The sequence below is a fragment of the Carcharhinus amblyrhynchos genome, chromosome 6, assembly GCF_965287045.1.
Source record: "Carcharhinus amblyrhynchos chromosome 6, sCarAmb.v2.hapA, whole genome shotgun sequence".
In the NCBI taxonomy this organism is placed as follows: Eukaryota; Metazoa; Chordata; class Chondrichthyes; order Carcharhiniformes; family Carcharhinidae; genus Carcharhinus; species Carcharhinus amblyrhynchos.
In genome coordinates, this window is record NC_137329.1 from 54,574,397 (window position 1) to 54,594,653 (window position 20,257).

Consider the following 20,257-nt stretch of genomic DNA (forward strand, 5'->3'; position numbering starts at 1 on the left):
CCAGTTGCAATGCAGCATCTAGTGCTCACTGTCCTGGCTTCCAGTGCTACAAAGGCAGAAGCCAGCCAACACCCCAATGCTGTACTCTTACTCAGGTGGAGGTTGTGTGAATCATAGTTAGTACCATGCTGGTTCAACTGCTGCCATCATGGCTGTGGATGCCAGTGCTTAAAGGAAGATGCATGCTCTCATAGCAGTCCAACAGATTGCTAGGATTAAAATAAAAACAAATTATTGTAGATGCTGGAATCGGAAACAAAAACAGAAAATGCTGAAAATTTTAGCAGGACTGACAACATCTGTGGAGAGAGAACAAAGCAAACATTTTGAGTCTGGATGACTCTTCATCAAAGCTGTTGCAGATTGTTAGAATTGTTGAGGCACCACCCAGGACAGACTTTCATGCTCCCACCGCTGCCACTTTGTCAGTAACTTGTTGCTGCCTTTCAGTGAGCTAGCGTAAATGTCTGTTGCCCATGCAGAGATGGTTGGTCTGAAGTTCGAACTCAACACCCAGAACTATAATAACCACTGGAAGCACCATCCTTGCCCTGCTGTCAGGTTGCAGGTCAAAAAAGTTTATTTATTAGTCACAAGCAGGCTTACATTAACACTGCAATGAAGTTACTTTGAAAATCTTGTAGTCGCCACACTCCGACGCCTGTTCAGGTACACTGAGGGGCAATTTAGCATAGCCAATGCACCTAACCTGCACATCTTTGGACTGTGGGAGGAAACCAGAGCACTCAGAGAAAACCTGTGCAAGCACAGGGAGAATGTACAAACTCCACACAGACAGTGACCCAAGCTGGGAATCGAATCAGGGTCCTTGGTGCTGTGAGACAACAGTGCTAACCACTGTGCCTCACGTTGTAGGACGTGGCACAGTTCAGTGGCCACCTCATTGCAGAAGCACAGGCACCTCACGAACTGATGCTGGCTGAGCTGGAGGTAAAAGTGCTCCTTGAAGACAGTTTATGGATATAGCCTTCTGTTTAAAGTTTATTTATCTATCAGTGTCACAAGTAGGCTTGAGCCTCCTTGTCCTCACTCTACGCACAGCTTCCTTTCACTTCTGCCTCTGCTTCTTTCCAAATCACATTCAGTAACCGCAGCTATATACTGAAGCAGTCTATTTCCTGACAGACAACAAACCCTCTCACCCCCTTGTCAAGATTCAGCACTACTCCTTGGAAAATCCAAAGGATTTGTAAAGCTCCATCAATAAGACAAAACACTTTCACTAACTCTGCACCAGTAAAAGTAAGCCAAGAGTACCTGGAAATTGCATGGTTAGCTCTTTTATTAGTGCCACCAGGGTACATCCTGAGTGAAGATTTCATATTGGAGTGATTAAGAGAGGATGTTAAACAAACCTGCACCATCCAGAATTACTGATTTTGCATATCTAGGTATTAAAGTCTGTTTGGTACCACAGTATGCCCATGCTCCATGTTTCCAGCATTTGGGTGGCATACCAGTGCACAGGCCCTGGCAGACAGGAAGTGTCCTTGGCACCATTTTTTGAATTCAGGGTTACCATTGTGTGGTGCCAAAGAATCTATGCAGCCCAATTTTGTAGCCACAGACATTTGAAATCATTATTTCTGAATGTGCCTCATCTTTCTACCTGGCCTTTACAGCGTTACTGGGGTCCTGCAAAATGGACCTTAGACCTTCTCCCCAGTAATGTAACAGATAGAAAGAATGTTACAGATGCAGGATGCCATCTAGAGAGATATTGTTGCGTCCTGCCTGAATGCTGAAAACTGTTACAAATGAACAGCCTTTCCACTTGTTAAAGCAGATGGCGACGACAATCTACAGCTAGTCTGCTTGGATTGTTCCTTCAGTTGACTGACCACAAAGCATTCCTTGTGAAATACAGAAGCTGTGATTATTTCTATCAGCAGAGCTTATTGGGAGGAATTTCAGGGAACAAGACATAAAATTAATGAGTCATAAAAGATTTCTGTAATGCAAACAGAAAAGAAATAATAAAATGTGAACTTAATTTAAGGGGGACAAAGTTATTGGGCAGGATTTTTCTCCCTCTCCACGATGTACTTGGTGGCGAAGGTGGCAGGCCACTTGCTAGCGGCAGGATCTTATGGTTCTGCCATTGTCAACCGGAGTTTCCATTGAATGCATCCTTCGCCACTCGGAGACTGTGGTGGGGGTGCGTTGTCAGTGGGACTATAAAATCCCACCAGCGTGAATGGCAGCAAGATTCTGGCCATTAGCTTTGCAAACGTGTCATTGCGACAACAGCAATAATTTGTCCTTATATAATGTCATTCAATGAATAATATGTCCCAAGACTCTTCACATGATTGTTATAATGCAAAATTAGACACTGAGTCATATAAGGAGATAATAGAGCAGATGACCAAAAGCTTTTAAGAAATATCATAAAGGAAGAAAGTGAACTGGAGAGGTTTGGGAAGGGAATTCCAGATTCTGAGGTCGCTGAAGGCATGCCCACTAGTTGTGTAGCAATTAAAATCAAGGCTGCAATTTGATAAGTGCAAATATCTCAGTGTTGTGGAGCAAGAATGTCACAGAGATTGATTGGGGTGAGGCCTTAGAGGGATTTGAGAGCAAAGGTGATAAAAACTTTAAAACCACGACTCTGAATTTTACAATTTTTTTTTAGCAATTTTGATTTGGTTCCATTTTCGGCTATAACTAGGTACCTGTGAAGCACAATATTTCGCTGTTAAGTTAATGCACTACTGTTGGTCTTGCCTGTGAAACACTGTTTTGATATCAGCAGGTATTTGATAGAACCATCTGAAGTCATTATTCCAAGATTTAAAAAATCTCTCAAAAACATTATAATGCATTTCTCAAAAATGAAAAATTTTGAAATTCAGTAGCTTGCTATGGAAGCAGCCTATTAGCATATGGCAGATTCCTACAAAATGGTAACTGGATTGATAATTACTTAGTTCACTTTAATAGTATTGAATAAATGAAATAATAGACAAAATGTGTCATTCTTCAGATTGTTCCCTGAGAACTTTATAGCCACCACAGAAACAGAACTCAGTTTTAAAATTTCATCCAAGTTAGACACCTTTCTGCACTTTAATCCTGGAGTGAGATCTGAATTAACAACCTTCTGACTCAGAGCTGAGAGCATTGGCTTAGCTCAGTAGCATTCGCTAAAGAGTTTTATAATAGGCTTCTAGCATGAAAGCTGTGGAAATGAGCTAAGTATAACTCGCTGGCTGCTGCATTTCACCAACTCTTACAATTATGTATGTGCTTGACTTTAGAAATGGCATCTCCACTATAACATGAAACTTGCATCAATTGCCTCAGGAAAACTACATAAACACCAGAGAACTCACTCGATAAATGTGCTTTTCACAATTCAATTATAGGAATGAACTTGAACACCTTAATGTGATACAAGATTGCATGTGCTAGTTTGATATTATCATCAGTGTGAACCTTGGACCAGCTAGAACCAATAAGGAGTGAGTTCACCCTGTAAACTACATAGAGTCATAGAGGTTTACAGCATGGAAACAGGCCCTTCAAACCAACTTGTCCATGCCGCCCTTCTTTTTTTAAACCCCTCAGCTAATCCCAATTGCTCCGCATTTGGCCCATAGCCCTTCATACCCATCTTATCCATGTATCTATCTAAATGCTTTTTAAAAGACAAAATTGTACCCGCCACTATCATTACCTCTGGTGGCTTGTTCCAGACACTCACCACCCTCTACATGAAAAAAATACCTGTCTGAACACTTTTGTATCTCTCCCGTCTCACCTTAAACTTAGGTCCTCTAATTTTAGACTCCTCATATTGATTACCCACTTAGACATATTGAGCAAAACTTCTAATTATTTTATCAAAATCAAGATGCTTGACAAAAATAGCATCGTAACCCTAAGCCAACCCAACTCCCATTAAAGACTTACCAAAATCTTGCTATGGGAACACAGGAATAGGAGTGTACTATTCTGGCCTTTGAACCAATGATGTGGATATGCCGGCGTTGGGGTAAACACAGTAAAAAGTCTGACAACACCAGGTTTAAGTCCAACCGATTTATTTGATAATAAACTCACAAGCTTTCGTGGTTAAGCTCTTCTTCAGGTGAATGGAGAGTTCTGGCCTCAGACAGATCATATACGCACTACTGCTCTGTCTGAGGCCAGAACTCTCCATTCACCTGAAGAACAGCTTAACCTCGAAAGCTTGTGAGTTTACTATAAATAAATCGGTTGGACTTATACCTGGTGTTGTCAGACTTTTTACTTTGAACCAATTCCATTGTTCAGTTAGATCATGGTTAATCTGAAGCTTAACTCCACCTATCTGCAAGGTTTTAACTCTAAATATTCTTGCCAAACAAAAATCTATCAATCTCCCACCCCTCTTATTGCACTGCCAACTCTTGTTCCCCTGCTTTCTCACACCTCATTCAACATCTACCTCATCTCAGCTCTTGATATTCTCAATGCAGTCAAATCAGGCATATCTAACTCTTCTCCTGCTACTGAAACTACCAACATATTAATTCAGCAGGCTCCAAGTGCCCCAAATGTACCAATATTCTCGAGCTGCCAGCTAGTCTTCCTTTGTTTTTCCCTTTCCTGATAGGGATAGTTGACCTCGATATCTATCTGTCTGTGACATTGATATCATTGGCTCAGCTCCATATTGCTGGTTTCTGTGGCTCATGGAGCAACTGTATCTGAGAAACCCAGAGACCAACCGCTCAAACACCACTGTGGCTCTGATCAATCACTAAGAGCTTATAAGAACATTCCAGTGGGAAGAACCACTCCCCATTAACAGATGCCTAACGTTTCCAAAGCAGCAAGGCTGAGGTTATGAACTCAACAGCATAATGCAGCACTTCCATGGATAGCGCTATCTCCAGAGCAGCAAGGCTGAGATCATAAACTCAGTTGCATAATGCTGCATTCCTTTGAAAATTTGAACAGCAGTAAGGTCAGGTAACATGCAGCATGTATCTAGCACCCCATTTGTATAAGAGGTGAAGAAAAGAAGGGAAACAAATGGGAACAGATTTGATTGCTGGACTGATCGTCCTGCCAGTGCCTACAGCTTTTTGGGTGGCTCACCAGTCCCGCTGCCAGGAAACCTGCTGTGGAGGTGGGTTACATTCGGATGGACTGGAAGATCCCACTGGTGGGAAGGGCCCAAACATCCTGCCGTTAGACTAACAACCTAGGCATTATGAATTCAAAATTCCACAATAGCAAGGTGTGAAATGGAAATAAATAATTGTTGCATAATTGCAACTGGCTCACAGATGTCACACAAGGAAGAGAAATTACCATCCCCCCAATCTGGTGTGGTCTATGTGTGATTCCAATTCCACTTTAAGTGGCTAATGGTTACTGCCTTCAGGTCAGCTGGGGATAGACAATAAATACCACGTAGTCCATAAGTATAACTTCATCTCTCAACACAAAATAAGAGAAACTAAGCTCATTAAAATGTTTTACAGCCTCTTGCTGCAATTGTTATTAAAATTTTAATCACAAAGATCAATTCCAGTTGCATAGTTTACATTCCTGTGCCACAAGCTGTTTTTCATTTCATTCCTTCTTTTCATGCTCTCAACTTAATTGGAACCCAGGAGGGTAGAGCACACTCACCTGTAATTGAACTCTGCTGTGGAAAGTTCAATATCACTGTGATGAATGGGAATGGGAAGGTTCTGCTTTAGAAACCGGCTGTCTTTCTCCACTTCCTACATATGCATCTGGGGGCTTGGAAAGGCAATTTGCTTTACAATGGATGGGGAAACTATTTTGTAATGACTCTGGGCCACTGCAACTTTAGACACAGAGATAAAGAAATGTGGCACAGGCTTGATGTTTTTCCTCTAAAGAAACTGTTCAAAAGTCATTTACCATCTGTTCATCCTCCTGACTGTCACTGGAGTCGTCAATCTTCTTTTTGTTGGACGCAGCATGGATCGAGCCAGCTCTCCTGCCAGTATCAGTAGCTTCACTCAGCTTCTCTGCATCTGCAAGGAAATCAACAATGGAGATAATTAGCAGCTGAGAAGAGTAGACTGATTTAGGTGTAAAATAAGGGCTCCATTGATTTTTGGACTTCAGTATGATTAATTCTTCTATTGACTCAGTTAAAAAAAAATCAAGAGCTTTTATTCCAAAGCTCATCTTGCAAATTAATATATCAAGACAGCATTCAGCCCATCAATGCTTACTCTAACCATCAAGTCGTGCAATCTGATGTATCATTTGCTCCAATCACTAGGGGAAGCAAGTATGATTTCAGGAAAATGTTTTGCCCACCTTGCTAAGGAATCATTAAACATTTGCACCATTACAAATGATGCAACCCTAGGTACACTTAACTTTCTCCACCTCTTGATGCACCAGTGTCTTTGGGAATCTATGATGGAACAAGACCAGAAAGACCATTACAATTCATCAGTCCCATATGTCACAAAATTTCATACTATTTAGCTGCTTTTGCAAGTCTTGAATAGCATAGTCTGCAAACTATATAGCCATCAGTTTCCTGAAATTCATAACATTCTCTGCTGCTGACCCTTTGTGTGAAACCGGGGTCAACTTTTTTTCTTTACAGGGCTTTTCACGGATTTTCTTGAAGGCTACTTTTTGATTTTAAGGGGCTACCTTATGATTTTCAGGGGGTCCCTTTTCATTCACGCTGATTTGTTAGCTAATGCAGTCACATAGCAAGATTACCTTCTATATTTCTTTTCCTTTTTTAGGGTTTCCTTCTTCAGACAGATAGGGTAGCACAAATATCAAATGCTGTTGGGGGGCGGAATTTTCCCAAAAAAATTCTAAGTGCGGAATTCGCATCAAAACTGGAGTAATTCCCACTGATTTTTCAGCGCAATTTCCAAAATGAATCTCCGACACTGAGCATTGCAGAGTGCCCTAGCGAGATTCACTCTGAAAATCTGTGGGTGGAGCCTAGTCTCACCCAAGAGGCAGGGAGCAGAGCACTGAGTGGGCCACTGCATATGCGCGAATCTGTCAACGCAGATCACTGGCCTCCAATCTCTGGCCAGCCCCATGGCCTCCCATCGCTGCCCCTCCAAGCCCCCAGCCCCGATGTCTCTGCTCTCCCCCCAACCAGCACCAACTCCCCCAGCAGCCCCAACTACCCCCATTCCACCTGGATGGCCAGCCCCAATCACCCCTCCCCTCCCTCTCCTACCAATGTTCTGGCTGAGTGGCAGCAGGACCCCCTACTGATCAGCACCCCCCAATAGGCCCCCTTCCCCCTTAATAGGCCCCATCCTCCCCCAGCCCCCACCCCCTTGGCACTGCCAGATGCCTCTTAGGTGCACACCTCCCCTTTACTCCTTACCTCCTGGGAGGGGGCCTAACTGACCTCTATTCCCACCAGTGGTGTCAGACTGCCTGTTCCCCATTAATGGAGAGAAGTTATAAATCCCACTGAAGGGAAGCACCCCTGGAGGGGTGGGTGGGGCGGGGGGGAGGTGAGAGCCAGCAGGCCCAGAAACTTCAGTCCAGCTAATTAAATGGAAATTTAAATTTAAATATTTAAATCAGCTCTACGGAGAGCTGATTACACCAAAAATCTCAGGAGCCTGCTAAACCGCTGATGTTTCCCGACCTGTTATGCTAGAGCAGTCATGATGTGGATGTGCCGGCGTTGGACTGGGGTAAACACAGTAAAAAGTCTGACAACACCAGGTTTTAGTCCAACCGACTTATTCAAGTTCAGCGTCAGGCTGTCGACAGACCCGGGTTAATTGTGACCGTTAGTTGTGTGCACATTCTGCCCTTGAGACATGTCTGGAACAAAGCTGAGGAGCTGGTCTGAAAGAGAGAATACTCTGCAGCCCTGGGCAAGTTAAAACCACAAAAAACATCCATGGCCATTAAATCCCTTGCCAATCTCGGAGCATTTCTGTCTCGCACAGAACACAAGGAACAGATTCAGTCCACCTACCCCAACATCAAAAACTCTACCCTAATTTATCTAGGTTGTCTGAGCATAACAGCAGAAACCATTTCTTACCTCCCTCCCTGTTGAAATGACTTGTGATGAGGGCAATGGGACCAGCCAGACTACCTGCTCTGGATCAACAGCAAGGGCAGCAGAGAGGGAATATGTGATTCCGTAGGAATAGGAAACATGAGACAGGATACGTGATCGAAGTAGCAACTCCTCATAGATCCTATCTCTCCTATTTATAGGATGTCTTTTCTCTTTTTGTCACCTTGTCATTGAAGTTTCACAGACTTTTTGGTGATTTTAAAGGCAAATTCATCCACTGTTCCCTGTACATTTTGAATGCTGGCATCAAGAAGTTATATCTTAACTGTCTTCACCTTATCTCGTTCATATCCTTTGATTCTTGAGTTTGGTTTAATATTAAACATTGGAATTAAATTGATATTTTTCTTTTTGATTCTTGAAATCCACTATGACAATCTCTTCTAAGCAGGCTTTCATCAGCTATTAACATCCCTATTTTTTAATCATTTCTCACAACTCAGGTGCTCAATTCCATTTATCAACTTAGTTGGTCCCCCATGTACTCCAGCCAAATGTTCTTCCACGTCAAGGCTTAGACTTTTGATTTTACTCCTTCATGTGCCTATCGTTACCTGACCAAGGACGTGGAACAGTTGTTCCTGGGCCTCTTGATAATGTTGTTTAATCTACATGTACAAGAGAAACCTCAACTGACCTGCCTGCCAATAATCACACAAAGAATAGGCCAGTATTTGCTTTGGTGCCTTTCCTGGTGGTACAGCTGAGCACAGTAAGAAGTCTCACAGCACCAGGTTAAAGTCCAACAGGTTTATTTGGTAGCAAAAGCTTTTGGAGTGTCACTCCTTTTTCAGGTGGCTGAGGAGTTGTGTTCACAAACAGGGCATATGGCATACAGCTGAGGTCATACATCAACAGTGATAAAGTGCAAATGGTCAAGAGCTTCAAGTTTCTAAGTGTCCAGATCACCAACAACCATGCTGACACTATAGTTAAGGAAGCTCACCAATGCCTCAACTTTCTCAGTAGGCTAAGGAAATTCAGCATTTCAACTGTGTCTCTCATCAATTTTTACAGATGCACCATGGAAAGCATCCTTTCCAGATGTTTCACAGCTTGCTTTGGCTCTTGCTCTGACAAAGACTGCAAGAACAAAAAAGGGTTGTATATGTAGCCCAGTCTACCACAGAAACTCACCACCCATTCATTGACATTGCCTACATTTCCCATTAACTCAAAAGCAGCCAGCATAATCAAAGATGCCAAACAAACCGGGCATACTCTCTTCCACCCTCTTCCGTCAGAAAAAAGATACAGAAGTCTGAGAATTCATACCAACTGACTCAAGAATTGCACAGTGGTTAGCACTGCTGCCTCACAGCTGCAGGGACCCAAGTTCAATTCCGGCCTCGGGCCACTATCTATGTGGAGTTTGCACATTCTCCCTGTGTCTACATGGGTTTTCTCCAGGTGCTCCAGTTTCCTCCCACAGTCCAAAGTTTGTGAGTTAGATTGATTGGCCACGATAAACTATCCATTAATGTCGGGGGATTAGCAGGGTAAATAAATGGGGTTGCAAAAATAGGGCTTGGGTGGGATCACTGTTGGTGCAGACTTGATGGGCCAAATGGTCTCCTTCTGCACAGTAGGGAATCTATTGTGAAGAACAGTTTGTTCCTTGCTGCCATCAGACCTTTGAACGGACCCACCATATATTAAGCTGATCTTTCTTTACATCGTATTGGTAACTGCAACACTATATTCTGCACCCCCTCCTTTCTTTCTCCCCATGTGTTGTATGAATGGTATGTTTTGTCTATATAGCGCACAAGAAACGATACTTTTCACTGTATCCCAATACATGTGACAATAATAAACCAAATCAGATTGGAAGTGCAACCCATTTCTGACCTCACTAATGTGTAGAACTGTTGAGAATACCAACATAGTGCAGTTCTGTTTTTGATATTTCTTAATAAACCCAAATCCTTTCAATCAGATGTGAAATAATTATTATTCTGCATAACTGCATTATTAAAATATGTTGGAGAATAACGTGAGGTTCAAAAAAGGAATTAATACATTTTTCAAAATTAAAGAAATGATGTCAACTTGAAAATCCAATTATGCAAGATTAATCCTTTGCCTTAAACAGTATATTCACAATGTTGTTTATTATCTCAACATTTTCTATTAAGAACCCTTGCTGAAGACTCACAGTCAATGGCGTTGGCCACAACTAAGCTTAAAAACAACAGCAAAAAAGAAAAAAAAATCGGAAAAAGTGATTAGTTGATTTGGATTTTATAAACTTCTAGATTAGAGGAAGAAAGACTGATGGAAGCCAGGAGTCTCAAAGATTTGAGATCCTAAGAGACATAATTCTTTTAAGTTATTTTAGGAACCTGTCAAAAGGATGTAATTAAAGGCCTATTTGAGCTAATGAGCCTAGTTCTTCCACATACTATATATAACTAATGGTCTTCCTCCCAATTTGGTCTCCATCAGATTAGATGATCTGAGAAAACCTCCTAGAACAGAAGTCTCTGAATTTTGCTCCTCATCCTTTAAAGTAACTGACTGACATTCTCTGCAACCAATTTAGCTAGTTGAATTGCATAGGTAACAATTCATTGGTCCCAACATGATTAAAACCATAATGTCACATGGGATATTTTATCTTCATGTCTGTACTTATCCGTACAATGTTTCAAATTATTATCTAGTTAACCAATCTGCTTTAACGGTGCTAAATCAGCAAAATATAATTTATTTTTGATGGCTTCCAATTATTGACTACTCCATCATGGAAAGATAATCTTCCTTCTTGCTTAAAGCCTGACTGCTTTGTATTCCTGCCATCTAATTTTGAGGTCACAGCTTGGGTGAAATAACCTGTGTATCAAACTATAGAATCATGGAATGGTTCCAGCACAGAAAGAGGCAATCCAGTCCATCCTGTCTGTGCTGGCTCACCGAAAGAGCAATTCACCTAGTGCCATTCCCCTGCCTTCTCCCTGTAGCCCAGCACATTCTTCCTTTTCATATAATAATCCAATTCTTTTTTGAATGCCTTGACTGAACCTGCCTCCAGCACACTCTCAAGCAGGAGCACTTCAATTCCTTACCACCCTCGGCATGAAAAGGCTTTTCCTTATGTCTTTATTGTTTCTTTTGTCAATTCCCAGCACAATGGCACAGTATTTCTACATGGTTCGTTTGGAACGATTTCCTCTATTATTAAAATTAATCCTTGGTAAAACCATCAGTTGCAAAAGATAGTGCAGTCACACAACTTATCTACAAAAGGCAGTAATGGTAATGAAAAGCTTCCACACACCCTTGTCAGCCCACAACACCTGATCAATGGTAAGCATGGCAAGTATAAAGTATTAAAAGAAAAAAATGCACTTTTCACCACCATCAGACATCCCAACATGTTTGACAGCTAATAAAGTGCTATTGAAGTGTAGTCTTTGCCACAATATTGGAAAAAAGCTGCTGAATGGCTTTTGCCTTGATTCGATGGTTTCTGAGATAACTGAAAAGTCCAAAGCATAATCTGCAGACTCTGCCAGTTGAGGGACATGTGTTGTTTGATGGGTCAGATAGATGATTTGCTTACAGCTTTGGACACTCTGTCCGACATCTAAACTTCACCTCTGCACACTCCTGGTGAAGCCTTTCACCGTGTTTGATGCCTTCTCAAATAAATCTTCCCCGTTTTGATTGATAACAATCCAGAGTCAGTGAGGATGTTTTCAGGGATACTTTAAGGACAACCCTAAAGCACGTCCTCCTGGGAACCTCCTGCTGCAAATGAGACCTGAGTAGAACAGTTTCTCTGGAGTCTGGTGTCAGGCACACGTACAATCTGTCCCACCTAGTGGAGCTGGTTTTGGCAGATTAGCAGCTTGATGGTGGGCACATCCGTTTGGGAGAGGACACTGCTGTTATACAGCCTTTTGGGCCACTAGACTTGTAGAATCTTGCAAAGGCATCATTCCAGTATTTTGACTGTATGTTGTCCAAGTGTCCAAAAGCACATTGGAGCACAGAGCACAGATCTACCTAGTAAATCATGACATTGGATTCAGGTTTGAGAGCTTGATTTTCAAACGTTGTTTTTCTCACATGGCCAACAGCTGAGCCGGCACATTGGGGGTGATGATGAATTTCATTGATGATGAAATTCATCATCAATGTCTGCCTTAGTCAAGAGCAGATTCTTAAGATACAGAAAATAGTGACATTTCCAGGATCTCACCATTGATCTCAATTGATGAGGAAGGTGTTGTGCTGTGGAACATGGTTGGAAGAGGACCTTGCATTATTCAGGTACTTCATGAAAGGCTCATTTTCTCCTGTGCTTCACAATGGGAGTTGACAATGACCCTGGAGCTCAATTTCTGAGTTAGTATGCACCCAAGAGTTATCTTCATATTGAACTTCAATGACTGATGTTAGAGTGCTAAGAATGAGCATGGCTAACTAAAAGTACTTCATTCGCTTAATTAGCCTGCAAGTTTCTCTTACGCTATTAAAGTCCTGAGTTAGAATGTAACTATTAATCTAAATTACACCTTGAGAAACACTTACTTGAGAGATCCCACTTGCACCGACTTAATATTTGGTTCACAAAGCATTTATCCTCAGTTCACTCAATGAATTCTCTAGATATTGTAGCTTTTATTGCAAGGCAGTTAGAGTACAAGATTAAGGATGTCCAGCTGCAAATATATAAGACTTTAGTGAGACCACACCTGGAATACTGTGTATAGTTTTAGTCTCTTTAGCTAAGGAAATACATACATGGCCTTGGAGACATTAAACCAAGCTTTACTGGATTGATTCTTGGGATGAGTGAGTTGTCTTATGAAAAGAGATTGAGTTGAATGAACCTATATTCTCTGGGGTTTACAGAGATATTTTAGGTGATCTCATTTAACCATATAAAATTCTTAGAAGACTTAATGGGGTAATGCTAAGAGGTTATTTCCCTAGTTGCAGAATGTAGAGTCAGGGGTCAGTCTCAGGATAAGATGATGCCGATTCAGGACTGAAATGAACAGTAATTTCTTCAGAGAGTTGTGAATCTTTGGAAATCTCTAACCCAGAAGTCTGTGGATGCTCAACTGTTGAGTATATTCAAGAATGTGACTAATAGATTTTTAGACACGCAGGTTTCAGGGAATCTTCCTGGTCTACTCCTGAACCCATCACTAATATTCTTATAAAGTCTATTCACAATTTATTTAAATCAGTCTCTACCAACTGCAACAAACAACTCATGTATAAAGCAGTAACTGACAGAGAAATTACCCAATCATCTCTTTTATTGCTGGGGCTGGTTGGAAGACCCTAAACTTCCTCTATTTTGATTGGATAGGACAAGCCTCAGCAACATGGGAAAAGAAAACAAAGGCCCCAGACTGTTTTCATAACATTTATTGTTTTGTTTCTCACATTATAGCTATCCACCAGACAGAGTAATCTTCTGATACAAATTGCAAGTTAGTTTAATACGATTTGCCTTAAACAAATGTTTCTTAGCTTTCCTTAATGTAGCTGCACTTTGAGCAAAGTGTCTGTTCATGTTGTTCTCATTTCTAAAAGGTTCTCCATCACTGAGATTAAAGTAACCAGCCTGTATTCGCGGAGCTTATTGCACCCTTCTTGAACAAGCCCCACGCCAGGGGCACTTGCATTTACAATTCTACAGTCCACTGGCACCACTGCTGCATGTGAGGAGAACTGAAAAATTATGGCCAGTCCTCGATTTCCACTCTTACTTCCCTCAGTATCCTTGGATGACTCTCACCCAATCCTGATGACTTATCAACTTTAAATACAGCCAACCTTTCTATTACCTCTTCTTTATCAAATTTTAACTCATTAAGTGTTTCAATTTGTTCCCCCTTCTTCATGATTTTCTTTCTTGGTGAAGACAGATACAACGTATTCACTTAATACTTGAGCCAGATTTCCCATCGCCATCTATCAATTCCCTTTTAAGTCTCTAATCAATGTCATTCCTCCTTTTACCACCCTTTTATAATTAATATACTAACGAAAAACTTTTATATGGCCTTTGTTAGTTGCCAGTCTCTCCACAGACTCTCTCTTTGCCTCTCTTGTTTGTTATTTTTTCCAATTCCTTACTGAACCTTCTAAATTCAGCTTAATTATATTATCTGCCTGACATATATCATATGCACCCTTTTTCTGCTTCATACTAATTTCTATCTTTTTCATGATCCATACAGCCAAGGATTTGTTTGCCCTACCTTTTCCTCTCATAGAACTGTACTTTGACTGTGACTGTCCTCAAACTATCTCCTCTTTAAAGGCAGCCCAGTGTTCAGTAGCAGTTTTTCCAGCCAATCTTTGATTCCAATTTACCTGGGCCTGATCAGTTCTTGCCCTACTGAAGTTGTCCACCCAACCACCATTCTAACCCCCTGCACCCCACCACCGCCACCCACACCCCCTCCCAAATAAATAATTATTCTTGTTCTGGATTGTGCCTTGTCCTTTTCCATAGGCAACCTAAATCTTATGATGCAATCACCACTGGCAGTTAATATCAGCAATGGCGGGATGAGGCCCTTTAGTAAACAATTAAGTGAAGCACACTTAAGGGCCTCAATTAATAATGGAATGGGAAGAACGTTCACAGAACTTCCCACCATAGACTCAATCGGGGTAGAGGGAGGAAAATGGCAACGTCCCCACTACCAAACTCGCCACAGTGGAGGGCACAAAATTCTGCCTAGATGTAGCACTTTGAGAAGGTTGAATATGATTACAATTACATGTAATATTTACAATATATATTCCTTGACGAAGATATCATCTGAGGGGTCTTACAAAGCTGTGTATGTTATGGCAGGAGGACCTTAGACAGTGGCCTTTCCCCATTGAGCCCTTGCAATGGTTACATCCAACTATACTTAGTCCTGGACCTTGAAATGTAACACTCAGTCATGAACAACTCTTTTCACTGGAAGATCAACAAGTTTTAGGCCAACCAAAGAGTTCATGGTCCTCCAACATGAAAAGCACTGAGTCCTGTGTCCTGTATCCTAAGACTTCTCAGGCTGAACCTCGATGAAAACCACTTCATCTCTCTCTAGACATTCTTTGCAAAGGTACACTCCAGAAAAAGGTAGATGCCAGCCTCTTCCCCACTACAGCATACTTAAGAGCAGCATTTGGAGGGGTGAGACGCCAGCCAAGCAGGAAAGATCCAATAGGGTGAGCCTTTCTCATGACTAGCCAAGTTATACTTTGGTGCTTGTTTGAAAGCCCTACCAATGAGCCATTCTGCAAAATAATTTTGATGGTCTGCTCATGGATCATTTGACAGACACTACCATATTCCTTCCCCACAGGACAGCACGGTGGCACAGTGGTTAGCACTGCTGCTTCACAGCACCAGGGAAACAGGTTTGATTCTGGCTTAGGTCATTGTCAGTGCTAAATTCTCCCTCAGTATACCTGAACAGGCACCAGAGTGTGGCAGCTAGGGGATTTTCACAGTAACTTAATTGCAGTGTTAATGTAAACCTACTTGTGACATGAATAAATAAACTTTAAACATTGGGCTCTAATAACATTATATGCAGACCACTGATTGATGGGCTTTTGTTCTGATATTTTTCCATGAAACCTTCTCTACTGGGGATAGTTGAAATGGCATGGTTTACTGGGCTGGAGTGTATGCAACAACGTGGTCAGACCCATCACTCGCAGATGAGAAATAGCCAAGATAAGAACTTATTTCTGCCTCTTGACAGAATTACACTGTTCTAAGTCAAGCCAGCCTGGCACATCAGATTTTAGTCAGGGACAGCTCCTCTATACAAATACAAAACCAAAAAATGACACACTTTTCGCCATTTCACAGGAAGTCTTAATCTTTGTACTGCAAGTGGGTTGCATAATATTCAAGATCTAAATGTTGTTCATGGGCATTGCCATTTTGAAGTCATTCAATTTATTCCATGTGTTTTTTTTTAATTAGCTGAGAAACAGTTCAGGGGAGACCCTGTGTTTGATTTTGTAAAGCAAGATCTTTCTGAAGTTTTCACACACACCAACTAGCATCTGCTCCCCAAGGGGTTTCAAAGCCTTTGAATGGTCTTTTATTTTTCCTGCAGGCTAAGCAAACATAAAACAGCAACCCCTGGACTAGAGCCAGGTCCACTTCTCTCCTTTCTTCTTTCATATTCCCACATACTCCCAACGATTGTAGTGACCTGTCTGCGCCAAACCTTTTTAGACATCATTTAATTGTAGGATTGAAATATATTAGAACAGAGAGAAAGAGAGAACCCCATTTTCTAATATATTGCAACAAAACCACTGACTTGTCACTCTGGTTTATCAGTGAACACGATGAACAGTATACTTTTCATTCAACTAAATAAACCAGGGCAGCTCAGAAAGGTTCTCAGGGTCTCGGGTGATTTAACATGATTGGAAAGTAAAGCAAACCTATTTCACTTTTCACTGAAGGTAGATTTCATAGCAGGAACTGAATTCTTCAATGTTATTCCACTGAGAGTTCACTGAAAAAAAAAGAGTCCGTCCACCTTCACTTACTCAACAGACTTCTTCATTGTCAGATCTTAAATTTGGGAGTGGTTCTGGACTCCAACCTAATGGCTGGCATTGTTGGTAAGGGTCCCTGCCCCGTGCCAGGAAATTGCTTGGAGTTGCTCTTGCTGTGCTAGCCAACATGGTGGGAACAGCTGTGAGAAATGAGTGTTAACCGGACAGAACCCGATTTTAATCATGTGGAAACCTGGCATAATGGCAATTAAAAGTAGTGCAAGTAATTTATCTCAATTGATTCCACTTTCTTTCTGTGGTGTCCCCATAGTAACCTACTCTTTTGAAATGGTGGGCTTGGGTCCCAGGGGTTGACATCTGTGCTTCCTACAATAAACTCTGTATCCATCTGGCCAGGAGTTGGGAACGACTCCAGGTGCTTTTATTCACAAGTGCCCTTACTTTTCAGATCAGTGGTGCTTGCATGTCCAGCACTGGGTTCACTGTATTCTATCCCATAAAGAACAGCGTGAGACAATTCAATATCTGATGCTTGCAGAAAGGGAGCAGGGAAAACCTGAAGCCAACTTACCTTCACATATCTTCTAGTAAACGATGCAAGACTTCCTTGGACATAGACTTGGAGCAGGCCAAGTCACTGCCCTTTCAGCAGAGAAATGGCAATGATCAGTGAGACCCAAGGAGACAGGAAACTAGCTTTTGATGCAGAGAAGTATTGTTATTCATACACTTTAGATTCTGAACCCAGTTTGAGGACAAAGAATTTCCTCTGGATAAACTGGAGCAGACACCTCCTAAACATGTATTTACTTATTTTATCCTTTTTGCTCCTGTTCTATCTGTATTGACTCCTTACATAGAAACATAGAAACTAGAAGCAGTAGGCCATTCTGCCTTATGAGCCTTTCTGCCATTCATTATGAATATGGCTGATCATCAAATTCAATATCCTGATTCCCCTTTCCTCCCATATAAAGGACAGTATAGCACAGGAATAAGCCCTTCGGCCCACCAAGCCTGCACTGATCACGTTGTCCTATCTAGACCAACCACCTGTATCTGCCTGTATCCCTCTATTCCCCATCCGTTCATGTGTCTATCCAAATAAGTCCTAAATGTCACGAATGTATCTACCTCAATCACCTCATTTGGCAGTGCATTCCAGGCCCCCACCACCCTCTGTGTAAAAAACCTCCCCTGCACATCTCTACTAAATTTTCCCCCCTTACCTTGAACTTGTGCCCCCTTATAATTGTCATTTCTGCCGTGAGAAAATGCTTTCACTGTTCACCTTATCTGTGCCCCTCATAATTTTATAAACTTCTATCAGATGGTCCCTCAGCTCTTAATCCCTTTAGCCCCAAGAGATATATCTAGTTTCTTCTTGAAATCATACAACAACCTTGTCCTTGTGCATCAATCATTGAAAGTAAGCATGCAGGTACAGCGGGCAGTACAGGAGGAAAATGGTACATTGGCCTTCATAGTGAGGGGATTTGAATATAGGAATAGAGATGTATAGGGCATTGGTGAGGTCACACTTGGCGGATCGTGTACAGCTTTGGTCTCCTCATCTGAAGAAAGATGTCCTTGCTATAGAGGGAGTACAGCGAAGGTTTACCAGGCTGATTCGTGGGATGGGATGTCTGTCACATGAGGAGAGACTAAGCCAGTTAGGATTGTATTAATTGGAGTCAGAAGAGTGAAAGGGGATCTCATAGAAACTTATAAAATTCTAACAGGGTTAGACAGGATAGATTCAGAAAGAATGTTCCTAATGATGAGGGAGTCCAGAACTAAGGGTCATAGTTTGAGGATAAGAGTAAACATTTTAGAACTAAGGTGAGGAGAAATTTCTTCACCCAAAGATTAGGGCTCCTTGCGGCTTAGAGTCCCACCAGCAACCATGAGCATCTATTACTTTGTTCAAATGGCTCTTACTCATGTGTGAATCTCAAAGGCTTGTACCAGCAGGAAGCTTCCCCTTGTGTGACATCACACTGGGATCCAGTCCTATCTCCTTTAACGATCGCAGGTAGGTGTTCTCACTGGACATTAGCAAATTATGAGCAGCAGCAGGAAAGACTGAATTTGCTCTCCCTATTATCTGGGTTCAATAGCAGTACTCGATTTGATTTATTATTGTCAAATATATAGTGAAAAGTACTCTACAGACAAAGTATATCATACATAGAGAAGGAAAGGAAAGAGTGCAGAATGTAGTGTTACAGTCACAGCTAGGGTGTAGAGAAAGATCAACTTAATACAAGGTAGGTCCATTCAAAAGTCTGATGGCAGCAAGGAAGAAGCTGCTCTTGAATCGGTTCATATGTGATCTCAGACTTCTGTAAATTTTCCTGACAGGAAGAAGCTGGAAGAAAGTATGTCCAGGGTATGTGGGGTCCTTAATTATACTGGCAGCTTTTCCAAAGCAGATAATATAGACTCAGCAAAAAAAAACAGTCTTTTGCATTGCAAGCTAGAATATAGGGTCCATGTGTCCTGGTCTTACCAATGACCAATTACTGCAGGTTGATGACACATGCAAGAAAGCTGTGATTAACGAAGAACTTACAAGACTCAATGAAGGCATTACTGTGCTGCAAGAAACTAGGCTGACTCAAAGTGGATCTCTTAAAGAGAAAGACTGTGGGTTTTTAGAGCAGGGCAAAATTCAAGAGGCAATGAACGTGGTTTCACTATAAAAAACCTTCTGTTTGCAATGATTAAACTCCCCACACAAGGCACAGAGAGACTTCTTGCACTTTGCACATGCAGGTCCAGTTAAATGCATAGAGAACTATACCCTGTATCCCAATGCTCACCTCCAGTCCTGATGTCAAGGATCAATTCAGTAAGGCTCTTTCTCAGATTTCCCATCACTGAGGGACTGTACCATCCAGGGGACTTCAATGCAAGATGAGTGCTGGCAACACAGCTTGACCAATGTGCACAGGACACCAGCGAATCAGCAAGATGAACAAAATAGACAGAGGTTGCTGGAGCTACATTGTTACCATGGACTCTTTGTGAGAAGTAGCTACTTCCAAACCAAGCTGTACCATACCCGAGATCAAGCCACTGGGATCAGCTAGATCTCATCATAACCAGACATGCCAAGCTCAACACTGTCCTCATCTCTTGTAGCTATCGCATGACTGACTGTGACACTGACCACTTGCTGGTTGCAGCAAGATCAAACTAACAAACTAAACCTAGAAGTAAGATTGCCCTCAGACCAACACTTGCCATACCAGTAACTCAGAAAGGACCCAGACAGTCCTCAATAGCTTTGAGCAGGCTCTTTTGAACAAAAACATCCAAGGCCAGAGTGGGATGTGAAAATGGGATCACCTGCACGTACAGAAAAGAGATCAGACGTGGGGCGGCACAGTGGTTAGCACTGCTGCCTCACAGCGCCAGGAACCCGGGTACGATTCCGGCCTCGGATCAGTGTCTGTGTGGAGTTTGCACTTTCTCCCTATGTGTGTATGGGTTTCCTTCGGGTGCTCCGGTTTGCTACCACAGTCCAAAGATGTGTGGGTTAGGTTGATTGGCAATGTTGAACTGACCCTAGTGTCAGGGAATTAGCAGAGTAAATATGTGGAGTTATGGGAATAGGGCCTGGGTGGCATTGTGGTCAGTGCAGACTTG

General features: G+C 41.9%; 1 protein-coding gene across 1 annotated transcript in view; it reads right to left on the reverse strand.

Annotated features, from left to right (window-relative positions):
* Positions 1-20,257, reverse strand: part of LOC145343931 (N-acetyl-beta-glucosaminyl-glycoprotein 4-beta-N-acetylgalactosaminyltransferase 1-like) — a 720,751-nt gene that overhangs the window by 505,339 nt on the left and 195,155 nt on the right. Inside the window, exon 2 of the mRNA XM_080190473.1 lies at positions 5,908-6,023. Coding sequence (XP_080046599.1) covers positions 5,908-6,023 — 116 coding nt within the window. The remainder of the gene's footprint in view (positions 1-5,907; positions 6,024-20,257) is intronic.